Here is a 12989-nt window from a genome sequence, read left to right as displayed (position 1 = left end):
CCCAAAGAGGCTTTCTCCAGCACCATGTCTGGCTGCACTCTGCACAGGAGCATTTTGTACTTTTCAAAGTCTGTCTGAAACCCTGGCTGTCTCTCCCGGTGCTTTCAAAATGAGATCAGAGCATTTGAGATTTAGCTACAGTACTTGATGATATTAACTTTCCCTTGTTCGCCTTCCTCGAGCATTCACGTGACATATTGTAAGTGGATGCACTGCCTCTGGCTGCGGGATCCATGTGCACCCAAATTACATTTTCAGGACTATAGATGATTTCCGTGACCTGACTTCCTGACTTCAGCGGAAAGGAAGCATCGTGAGTGGACGATGGTAATTAAGCAGCCCACAAAGCATGCTGCCACATAACTCACATTCACAAAACAGGGCCTGCTGTGCATTTCTTTAGATATTAAAAGCAGATCTTTAGATCCTCATTCACAAGATATGCTCTATTTAGATGTACATCATTTTGGTCATTTTAATTGTGGACAGAAGTTGCCATAGAGTACATATTTATCTTCTGAGTGCATTAGTCTCTCATCTTGCTTTAGTATACTATACATCTCTGCCCATTGTATACATTCATTTAAATGTTTTATAAGTAAATGTTTTCCTCTAGCTGAGGACGAATGAAATAACCATGAATCAACCGTGAATCAACCATGAATCATTCCTATTTTATACACAAGCTATAACCCATGACACAACTCATACATTACCTGAAGGTAGCTTTGAGGATCTGCCCAGAGGTGATCTCCTTGGTGTGATTGTTGTAGCCATAGAAGAGATCCCCAAAAACAGTTTGGTTGGCTGGGATGTCAGCTGTCTCCCCACAGTCCAGTCCCTCGGTACAGGCTTCAGACAGGGGCTGGCAGGAACGACCATCTTGACCTTTCTTGTAATCCTCAATACAACTATAACGGCAGCCATAAAAAAAAAGGGGAGCAGTGTGAGCTGATGTGCTCTTACATTCTATTCAAATAGACTGTGTTTCATCTACATTATACATGAAGCTTCTAAGAAATATGGTCATATATTTAAACCCTAAACCGAATTCTGTTTTGTAATTCAAGTCAATACAGGGATAAAAAATGAGGTTGTTTTTAAAAAACTTATACTGGAAACTGATTTAGTTGAATAGGACCCTTTGGCTGTATTTTTTCATTTGCTCACATTGTATATAGACTTATTTTTCTACTGTATTATTGACTGTATGTTTGTTTTACTCCATGTGTAACTCTGTTGTTATATGTGTCGCACTGCTTTGCTTTATCTTGGCCAGGTCGCAGTTGCAAATGAGAACTTGTTCTCAACTTGCCTACCTGGTTAAATAAAGGTTAAATTAAAAAAATCTAAAATAAAAATTTACACAGGCATCCCAATTCTGATCTTTTTCTCACTAATTGGTCTTTTGACCAATCAGATCAGCTCTAAAAAATATGTGAAAAGATCTGATGTGATTGGTCAAAAGACCAATTAGCAGAAAAAATATCAGAATTGGGCTGCCTTAGTGACTGACTGAAGAGTACATGAAATTCCATCTTGACATTATGTAAACATCACTATGGCTATCTGTCAGGATTATTGACTTATTTTACTTGTGTTCATGGCTCACTATTTACTCAGAAGTGCACCCCTTTATGCCCGAGTTCAAGGAGATCCACAAAATAGTTCTAGTGTGCCAATCAATTCTAGCTTTGTTGTATGGTGCTATTAATTAAATTCAGTGAACAAAAAACACCCCATTTCATTTTTCAAAAAGAGAATAATCCAAACATTGAGTCCTCTCGACTCTTTCATATTTATGACACTTTGACATTCCAGTGTCTAGCGAGCAATGTAAAATATATCAAAGGCAATGGGCCTGGGATTAAAGTGAAATACCCTTTCTTCATGATGACACTTCTTTCTACAGGAAAGTGTCACTAAAAAGGGTTAGATATATTTTGTCCATAATGCAGTCCTAATCCACACTGCATTTAAACTGGTTCACTTTCCCTGTCATATTATCATGTTTCATATGACAGACAATTAAGCACGTTTGTCACCTACACTCAGATATACTTGTGTCAGGAGAAGACTTGACATTAAAAGAGAGGTCAAGAGATCTTTCTCTTTTAAGAGACAACCTCTCCAAGGCGAAGAGACAAATCACTCTGAGTGACTAACGCACTGCACAGCTGACATTTAAAAGACATACTGGTGCACTTCGCTTTCCTACTAAAACTATATATATGTCATGACAATGCCATCACCAGGAATCTACTGAAGTGAAAAATAAGTCAATACTATTACTACACATTGTTAGGTTCTAATTATCAAAGTAAGAACTTGACGGACACTATGAAAGCTTAAACCAAGTTCACTCATCCCAGAGGATCGAACAGCTGAACCGACAAAAGACATTCACACAAGCACTGATATTTAACCCTTTCTCCTATGCTGAATCTCCTACTACATATCTGAACAGCCAGTGATGTTCAGAACCTTAGTGATATCTGTTCTTCCTCCTTTCTTCTGACCTGACCTCTGCCCCAAAGTGCTCACTCCTCCCCAACTTACAGCTGTCATGTTGACTCGTACCAGACGGTGTCTTTCCTCCTACCATAGGATCCCAGATCGCTAACAATAATATATCCTGACATAAGGTAAAGGTTATAAATTACCCTCTCTCCCTCAGTGAAAGGAAAAAGTATATTTCATGATTTCATAAGTTAAGAAATCAGAACCCAACAACATTTTGGTAGATGCATTCGGTTGTGCAACTGACTAGGTATCCCCATTCCCTTCCCTACTATCATGGTACTGTTAGGATTTCCTACATTGTAAACTTCTGTCCTCCTTTTTAAAAACTTCAGGATGTGACACTGTTATATCAGTTCAGTGCCACAGAGACAGGGCCTGCATACCAAATAGCACTGTATTTACAACACAGTGCACTACTTCAGTGCACTACAAAAGTAGTGCACTATGTAGAGAATAGGTTGCCATTTGAGATGCATCCAAGTTCAGGAGTGTTCTCTCACCCGCAGAACATCTGGATGTTGTAAAGGGTGGGGTCATCCTCCTGGGGGGCGAGTTGCTGGAGGCACAGTTGTTCACAGCCTCCGTTAAAGCCGTCAGAGCAGTCGATGCCAATGTGGTGGTCGTAGCAGCCTGTGCCATCCTTCATGGGACTCAGTCCAGGAGGGCACTAGAAAGAACGGGAATAAAGGATACACGATAGCACAGAAAGTCAAAAACAATAGGGGCACAGATCAACTAAAACACACTAGGGATGTGATCTGGTTTCATATTGCTCAAATGCAATCATGTTCCAAATCTTTAGTTCACACAGAAATAAGTAGAGATCAGACACATCCAGATCCCATGTGTGTGTGTACAAATTTTAGAAAAGTGGGTTAGCAAAAGGAGAGAAAATCAAGGTAACGGCTTTGATTATATTTTCCCAAAAAACATTCGATGAACTCTGTCACACCGCAAAAGATGTGCTGCTAACAAAGATATATGAGGCATAAATTCACAGAGGCATCCAGAACTTCTACAACTCTACACCTGCGTCCAGAGTTACAAAGACTCCCCTATCCTTCCCAAAGCAATCTTTCAGAGGCCAGTGAAGCCAAATTCACATTTTCTGTCAGACAATCCTTCAAAGGGTACTTTGATGGGATGATACTTAACAAGGCACCCCTGCCTGTAGAAAAGAGGAACATACTATGTAATAAGGAATAAGGAGCATAAGCAACATATATATTTATTTATTTAATTACTCTCCCAAGTCTCCAGTGCCCATCGATCCTGGCCTCATCCCAGTGGGCACATACTGGTTGACTCAATGTTGTTTCCAAATTACGTTGAACCAACATGGAACAGGCGTTGAATTGACATTTGTGCCCTGTGGGATGACAAAAGTAGTCGGTTGAAAGAGTAGGCTGAATCCTGATACCTCTAGCTCAAACTGATAAATGTTGATGGGGATCAAACATGAACCAGTGCATCAATCGACTCTAAGGGGTCTAACATGAATTGGAACTTCATAAGTTGAGTCAAACAGAAGCACTGAAAATCCAGAATTGTCCTACATCAGGCCCTGTGGAGTTTTCAGTATTAAAGGTAGACTGGCTCAGCGATATGACGTAGATACAGTATAAGTGGGTCAATTTCCGCAGCAAATAAGAGCGTTGAAGTGCGAGGCTCAACTTCTCTGTGGTATTAGTGCTCTGGCTACTACGCTCTAAACAGCATGAAGTAAACCCATGCAAATGTGCAGATACTGTGTGTGACTGTGTGTGAACGAAGTCTGGCATCTCACTCATCTCAATATGTGTGGTGCTACTTGTCGCAATGTCATTTCGCTGAGTATTTCTTTAATATAAGATTTCAGATTGTATGCACCTGTAGATGTTATGTACAGTTGAAGTCAGAAATGTACATACACTTAGGTTGGAGTCATTAAAACTAGTTTTTCAACCACTCCACACATTTCTTGTTAACAAACTATAGTTTTGGCAAGTTGGTTAGGACATCTACTTTGTGCATGACACAAGTCATTTTTCCAACAATTGTTTACAGACAGATTATTTCACTGTATCACAATTCCAGTGTGTCAGAAGTTTACATACACTAAGTTAACTGTGGCTTCAAACAGCTTGGAAAATTCCAGAAAATTATTTCATGGCTTTATAAGCTTCTGATTGGCTATGTGACATAATTTGAGTCAATTGGAGGTGTACCTGTGAATGTATTTCAAGGCCTACCTTCAAACTCAGTGCCTCTTTGCTTGACATCATGGGAAAATCAAAAGAAATCAGCCAAGACCTAAGAAAAAATTGTAGACCTCCACAAGTCTGATTCATAATTGGGAGCAATTTCCAAACGCCTGAAGGTAACACGTTCATCTGTACAAACAATAGTATGCAAGTATAAACACCATGGGACCACGCAGCCGTCATACCGCTTGGGAAGGAGACGCGTTCTGTCTCCTAGAGATGAACGTACTTTGGTGCAAAAAGTGCAAATCAATCCCAGAACAATTTCAAAGGACCTTGTGAAGATGCTGGAGGAAATAGGTACAAAAGTATCTATATCCACAGTAAAGCGAGTCCTATATTGACATAATCTGAAAGGCCACTCAGCATGGAAGAAGCCACTGCTACAAAACCTCCATAAAAAAGCCAGACTATGGGTTGCAACTTCACATGGGGACAAAGATCGTACTTTTCGGAGAAATTAAGAAACAAAAATAGAACTGTTTGGCCATAATGACCATCGTTATGTTTGGAGTAAAAAGGGGGAGGCTTGCAAGCCGAAGAACACCATCCCAACCGTGAAGCACAGGAGTGTGGGTGCTTTGCTGCAGGAGAGAACAGTCTATAACTAGGGTGGCTGGAGTCTTTGACAATATTTAGGGCCTTCCTCTGACACCGCCTGTATAAAGGTCCTGGATGGCAGAAAGCTTGGCCCCAGTGATGTACAGGGCCGTTCGTAATACCCTCTGTAGTGCCTTGCGGTCAGAGGCCGAGCAGTTGCCATACCAGGCAGAGATGCAATCAGCTCTCGAGGGTGCAGCTTTAGAACCCTTTAGGGACCTGAGGACCCATGCTAAAACTTTTCAGTCTCCTGAGGGGGAATAGGTTTTGTCATGCCCTCTTCACGACTGTCTTGGTGTGCTTGGACCATGTTAGTTTGTTGGTGATGTGGACACCAAGGAACTTAAAACTTTCAACCTGCTCCACTGCAGCCCTGTCGATGAGAATGGGGGCCTGCTCGGTCCTCTTTTTCCTGTAGTCCACAATCATCTGTGGTTAAGTGGTTAACACTGGGTTAATGACTAATGTATCAATGGCCATTGGGGCATATGTCGTAACAGGAGTCCCTCGCCTCGTCCCTCCCTGGACACATTGCTATTGATTTTGTCGCTTGGCTACGGGCACTGTGAAAACTGATTTATCACATGTAATGTAAAGAGCATGGTACATTGAATCTCCTAACTCATCTGTAGCAGAGACTCTTTAAATCACTGGGCCTCTGCAATCGATGGCAATGGGTAAGTGTGGCAAAGGGAAGTCAGTGGAATTAATGTATTAATGGTCCTTGATGGCCCTTGCTTGTGAACCCCACGTCACTCCTTATTGACTGCTGTAAGCCAAATTCTGCGTGTGTAAATGTACTTATAATAATATTATTATATTAAATGTACTTGGTGAATAAAGGTGATTCTGACTGACATGCAGAAATAGAACTGAGAATGATGCCAAGAGAATGATAGTCATAAAAGATGTGCTTGCTTTCAGGCTTGCATTATACTGTTTTCCATGCAGTTCTATTTCCATATGTAATGAACACAATGGGAGACAGCGCAGGGCGCAGCAGGTGTTTATTTGTAAAGGACCACAGGAGGCGGCAGGGTCCAGGGGCAGGCAGAAGGTCATACACAGGGAGACCAAAAAGTCAACAGTAAAGGCAGGGAAAAGACTAGTAACATCGTCCGGGAGATCAGGCAATAGGTTAATAACAGGAAATCCGATTGGATAAAGTACAGGCAAGGAATAGGCTAAAGGCTTCATTAGTGAGGCAGACAAAAAATCATACATGAGCGGATTAAATTAGAGGGTGATATCCAGCGCTCCGAATAGAAGTGTGTCACAAAACAAACAATATCTCGCAATGATGGGGTGCAAAGAACTGAACCAAATAGTGTGTGAAAAATGGCAAAGGTCCTCTAAAGATCCCTCCACGAGAGAAACAATAGATAATGTCAACATACAATATATTGCCTTTCATAGTAATGAAATGACACATTTTTTTTAGTTGGTAGGTAGAATAACAAATGTAGCTCCACAAAATAAACAACATCCTTCACTGGCAGTTTAAGGAAATAAAACAATAAATGATAATAGTGTACCGGCTTGTGAAGCTTTTGTATTTAGGTTGAACTGGAAAAACCCTTGAACCACTGTACCTTTTAATCCCATTTCCTAATGGTGATAAACTGGAAGGAGCAGGAGGAATTTATGGGAATCAACCATGTGGTGTTTCCACATAGCAACAAATCCTTACTAGAGAGTTGGATAAACTTTGCAATTTTCCAATACGCCAAATAGGCAGATTGGAGAAAGTGAACAATAGAGATTGAATAGGTCTACTTATCCAGCAAGCAGAGTTTCAGGAGGAAAGGGAAGATATAATCTGTTCCAAATGTCATGGTTGAGGTTATCAACATATCAGGTAGTCTTAAGAGTTGTAAAATTACCCAGAGTACAGTAATATAATAACCCCTTGGGAATATAAATGAAAACTTAAAATTTTACAGTGATTGTATTGACATTCTATAACGCCACTCCCAAACCATATATATATTATCTTCATAAATCACCATTTGTTAGGGGGATTAGTGTAAAACAAAACTTCACCAACACCTCCCCTGGTGCTAGCCAGTCCTATTTCAGAGGTAGCTTTAGGGATTACAGAGGTGCATTCCCATGCTCTGCATCTGTCCATGGAAAGACTGCAGCAGATTTTTCCAAAAGAGGATGTACTACCTTAAATCCCCCTATCGATCCTTAGAGGAAAACATCAGTACTAGCAGGCTGCTGAGCACCTGCTACTCTGTAGGAGTATGCTCATAGAAAACCTTGGCCAAATATCGACTCAGCTCAGAACTGCTTAGTGTCCAAAATGGGATCCAAGTCAGAGCTGGTTGCAACTGAATGTGGACTACGTCAGTAACAACGTGCATTGGCCAGCATGGGAAACATGTTAAGGTGCTTGTTCTGAAGTTAAATAAGATTATGTTTGACCGTGGGCAGCTTAGACTGGCACAATTGAGCATTCTATTAATTGTAAGGTATATCTATATGTTTTTGAGGTATATCTACATATATTTTTGAAGGAGGAGTTCTCTGGGTGAAGGTAAATGTGACTCACAAACAGAACACCTCATGTTTTAAATGTAAATTTGACAAGTTCAGTTGTAGTACAGGCCAGTAGTACTGTAAATACGTGATGAAATGTCTTCACCAATGGAACATCAAATGAAAGAATAAATGTCTATATACCAATTACAAAGGCCAATTAAGACATTGGGGAATATTTCCACCCTGGTCATTCTCACTGCAGGAAGTGTGGGATAACAGTCGGAATGTCTGCATCATGTAAATACTAAGGTCTCCTCTGTCAGTAGGGACACATCCCACACTGCAGGCTGACGCTTTGTTTGGACAGGGCCCAATTTGTTCTGGTGGCAGGCAGGCTGGACAGACAGCCTCACATTTCCCCTGTTCTCGCAGGAGTAGACGAGAGCTAATGAATCGCATAATAATTAGGTGATTATTAGACATTACTTCCAAACGACTGCACTGTCTCTCCTCAGGAGTGCCATACATCAGCCAAGACAGAGTGGGTCAGGCGGCTTCGGCTCATGCTAGGAGAGATATTAAACATGACGAGACGAGACTGGCAGCATGGACTCAGACAAGGTGTTAATTGATTTGTGGATTCGGCCTCTGGGTCCCAGCCAGTTACCACTATGATTTGACGGATGAAAGCATCATTCATATACCTAGTCACAAGGTAATTACAAAACACCAAGTAATATATCCAACAGATGGCACCATCCTGGATATCTTGCAGTAACAAGAGTGGACACTTAGTAGGAGCTGGTAGGAAAAATATTGATTCCTTATTGCGGATCTAAGCTTGCAAATGCATGTTTATAAATGGGATGTCCATATTAAACCTTCAGTACCATGAATCAAAAATCCAGAGCTTCAGGTAGGTCTGGGAGATGCAGACAATAATCCATGTCTGTCACGTCCTGACCATAGAAAGCCTGTATTTTCTATGGTAGAGTAGGTCAGGGCGTGACTAGGGGTGTTTAGTCTAGTTTATTATTTCTATGTGGGGTTCTAGGTTTATTTTCTATGTTGGGGTTTGTGTATGATTCCCAATTAGAGGCACCTGGTAATCATTGTCTCTAATTGGGGATCATACTTAAGTTGCATTTTTCCACCTGGTGGTTATGGGATATTGTTTATGTTTAGTTGCCTGTTAGCACTGCATTGTCATTTAGTTTATTCTTTATTGTTTGGTTTTTTCTAAGTTTCACTGTCTAAACTCTACGTACGCTGTGCCTTGGTCCGTTAATTCATTAGACGAACGTGACAATATCACAATAATAGAAACGGTTATCTCCATAAAAGCATGAGGTATGCAAGGAAATGTTTAGAAATAAAGATCAACATGATGCATATCTATTACTATTCTTTCAGTATAATCAGTTGCTGAAAGTATCAGGGCTTTTGCTTCATGACAGAAATAAGGGAGAAAACAAATAGAAAATGAAAATATGATTCTCATCAATTGGATGTATTTTGCAGTTACATAAACTAGGGGCACATGTCTAAGTATTTCATGAAGCTTGAGCATGTTAACAAATACCTTCTGAGACTTTTGTCTACTTCAGAGCTCAGTGGTAGAGCTGCTATCATTTACTAATTAATTAACAGGACCTCTTAATTCTGTTCTCATGTCCTCCGGATCTGACGACAACTGTTCAGTATATAGCTTTGTTGTCTGTGTTCTATGTCCTTTGTTTTGCATTATTTTTATCTAAAAATAATAATAATGTTCGCCTTGGGTGTGAGAAATACACTTTTCAAATTAAATGAATTATTAATATGTATTATTATCCTAATTTAATATCATATAAGAATAATTTCCACAACATAACATATATATACTTTGTGCCCTCTGATATTGCAATGCTCTTTCCTGTGTTTAAATGTCAAACCCTGCAATATATTTTGTAATAAATCAATACATTTAGTCATGACTTTTAGGTACTGGAAACCATTGATACTATAGGTCACAGGTCATGTGCATCTATTACAAGAAGTGCAATACCAGGGAGTCTGCATGCTGTTGGTTGTGAACTCTGTGACAGCTGCATGTAGGTAGGTCTGTCCACCAGCACAATTAGAGCAGAAGGAAAATGTTCTCAACGAGGGCAATACATTGTTTGCTAAATCTAATCGCTCGGCATTGAAATTACATTTACTTGAGCAGCAAGATTTTGACATTTACAAGCCTCAAAGAAACAAATTAGGTGATTTTCTACGCACTTGTATCTGAATGAACAGCAAACCAAGTCAGGCCTTCTAACAAACAGGAATCTTAATTGCATTGGTGCAGAAAACGGATGTATTTTCAGATGATGCTAGGGACCCCAAAGCTGTGAAAGAACACTTACATTGATGTCCAAGTATGGCCTCTGTACTCAAATTGTAATTGTTAACTATGACGGATATAATAATGAATGTTTGTTGTCGATTAAAATAGTGTATTCTCATATATAATTCACATTCAAGTGTGAAATACAGTTCCTACACAAACAACTTGGTCAAAACCAGACATTTACATACAGCCCTTTGCTGAGTCAGAGAATGGTCTTGATGTTAAACCAACATTTTGAGACAGTCTTTTGATTACTAATGTTTTTTTGCCATGACAGTCATGTTTTGAAAAGTTCACTGCAAATGTGATGTTTTTATCAATCCAGTGCAGACATTTGAAACTGAAATGCATAGAAAATGTGCCTTAGATCTGTCCTACTCATGCACCGAATAGATATTCTCTATCTCATTTTATTATCATGCATTGAGGGTGGGAGGGCATAATATTGAGGAAATGTAAATCAATAAATTATTATAATTTGAGGAAGATCTGATAGTTCCAAAAAGTTTATCTTCAAACCTGTTACAGAAAGATAATCTGATCAGAAATGCTGGATCACCTTTCATCTAATTAGAAATGCTGGATCACCTGAAACTCATGTCTTGAGCAAATGAATAGTCTTAAAGATGGTTGACTGAGTTTTTCACATCTTTCACCATAAATCTGTCGCAAAACAGCAACAAACACTAGGAGTACAACTTTTTAGTAGGAGTAGGATAGAAACCATGGACAGATGGTGAATGAAATAGAACATGCCTGATCCATTTAATGGCTGCTAAGCAAACAAAGAGAGGTAGTACTGTAAAGGGGGCCATCTCCAGGCGGTACAGTGGTTCACTCACCATGCATCCACTGGAATCAAGCTTGCGGTCAGAGACGCAGCGGAAGTTTCGGCTACAACCACCGTTGTCCTTTGAGCAGTCGTGCACCGGGCCAAACGAGTCCAGCAAAACCTCCAGACTGTCAAACGATGAGGAGATCATCAGCTCTTCTCTGGCAAAATAAAACACAAACAAAAACATTAGAATCTTCCCCTTCAGCAAAAAAACAAAATCATCAGTCGCTAGCAATCAAATGTCCCTCTTTGGTTATTGTCTGTTGATTGAAAATTGGTTCGTTGTAGTCCTCATCACAAAACAGTGCATCAAATGCATCTTTCATTTTGAAACTTTATGATGTGCTTCAGTCACAGCAGCCAGAACTTGAATTTCAAAGCAACCCTGCTTTGCAAAGGGCCTAAGATGTGTTTGATGAAAAGCATTGGGTTTACGGTACGGTTTACAGTGCTTTATTGCTATAACCTTGCTCCAAGCCATCTGTTTTGTCTCTATTATGTGAAATATTTCAAAGACTTGCAAGGTAAAATATTCCAGATCATCACATTGAAATATGAATAGAAAGGGTGGATGAAGAACAAAGCTTGGGCGTACATTCTTATTTTCAGGATGCTAAATCACCATGCCATTGAAGTGGAATATATATGATAAACTGAGTACTTTTAGGATAACACTGCCATGAACCTTGCCTAGGGGAAAGAAAGAATAGCCTCTCTTGTTTTGTAGATAGTATTTATTTGCTCCCTCACCCACTCCCAGAATGCTTCCCCAGAGATTGCCTGAAATAAACATATTTGATATGTAAAGATTTTATCAAACTTGCCAATTTTCTTTTATAATTGACTGTGGGCATTGTCTTTATACATTTATGGAGAACTAACCCAACAGGTCATACAGATAATGATGTATTTAAAACAATTAGTGGTCTTCAATAGACACAATCAATGTACATTTGAATCTAAAAACATTATATAGAAAGATGAGACCATTTACCCTAACCTCCAGCCACCCTAGTCATAGACCGTTCTCTCTGATACCGCACGGCAAGCGGTACCGGAGCACCTAGTCTAGGTCCAAGAGGCTTCTAAACAGCTTCTACCCCAAGCCATAAGACTCCTGAACATCTAATCAAATGGCTACCCAGACTATTTGCATTGCCCCTCCCCTCTTTTACACAGCTGCTACTCTCTGTTATTATCTATGAATTGTCACTTTAATGACTATATCTACAGTGCCTTGCGAAAGTATTCGGCCCCCTTGAACTTTGCGACCTTTTGCCACATTTCAGGCTTCAAACATAAAGATATAAAACTGTATTTTTTTGTGAAGAATCAACAACAAGTGGGACACAATCATGAAGAGGAACGACATTTATTGGATATTTCAAACTTTTTTAACAAATCAAAAACTGAAAAATTGGGCGTGCAAAATTATTCAGCCCCCTTAAGTTAATACTTTGTAGCGCCACCTTTTGCTGTGATTACAGCTGTAAGTCGCTTGGGATATGTCTCTATCAGTCTTGCACATCGAGAGACTGACATGTTTTCCCATTCCTCCTTGCAAAACAGCTCGAGCTCAGTGAGGTTGGATGGAGAGCATTGGTGAACAGCAGTTTTCAGTTCTTTCCACAGATTCTCGATTGGATTCAGGTCTGGACTTTGACTTGGCCATTCTAACACCTGGATATGTTTATTTTTGAACCATTCCATTGTAGATTTTAGCTTTATGTTTTGGATCATTGTCTTGTTGGAAGACAAATCTCTGTCCCAGTCTCAGGTCTTTTGCAGACTCCATCAGGTTTTCTTCCAGAATGGTCCTGTATTTGGCTCCATCCATCTTCCCATCAATTTAAACCATCTTCCCTGTCCCTGATGAAGAAAAGCAGGCCCAAACCATGATGCTGCCACCACCATGTTTGACAGT

The 12989-nt window shown here is 39.9% G+C and overlaps 1 protein-coding gene across 9 annotated transcripts in view; it reads right to left on the bottom strand.

Annotated features, from left to right (window-relative positions):
- Positions 1-12989, bottom strand: part of LOC118394640 (astrotactin-1) — a 273688-nt gene that overhangs the window by 144052 nt on the left and 116647 nt on the right. For all 9 annotated transcript variants that reach the window (XM_035788061.2, XM_035788064.2, XM_035788062.2 and 6 more), the window contains 3 exons: positions 11073-11223; positions 3024-3190; positions 717-911 (listed from right to left, as the gene is read on the bottom strand). In XM_035788061.2, the coding sequence (XP_035643954.1) occupies positions 717-911; positions 3024-3190; positions 11073-11223 (513 nt within the window). The remainder of the gene's footprint in view (positions 1-716; positions 912-3023; positions 3191-11072; positions 11224-12989) is intronic.

This window comes from Oncorhynchus keta, chromosome 15 (assembly GCF_023373465.1).
Source record: "Oncorhynchus keta strain PuntledgeMale-10-30-2019 chromosome 15, Oket_V2, whole genome shotgun sequence".
In the NCBI taxonomy this organism is placed as follows: domain Eukaryota; kingdom Metazoa; phylum Chordata; class Actinopteri; order Salmoniformes; family Salmonidae; genus Oncorhynchus; species Oncorhynchus keta.
Note: the sequence above shows the minus strand (reverse complement) of the source record. Positions and strands in the feature narration are given on the sequence as shown.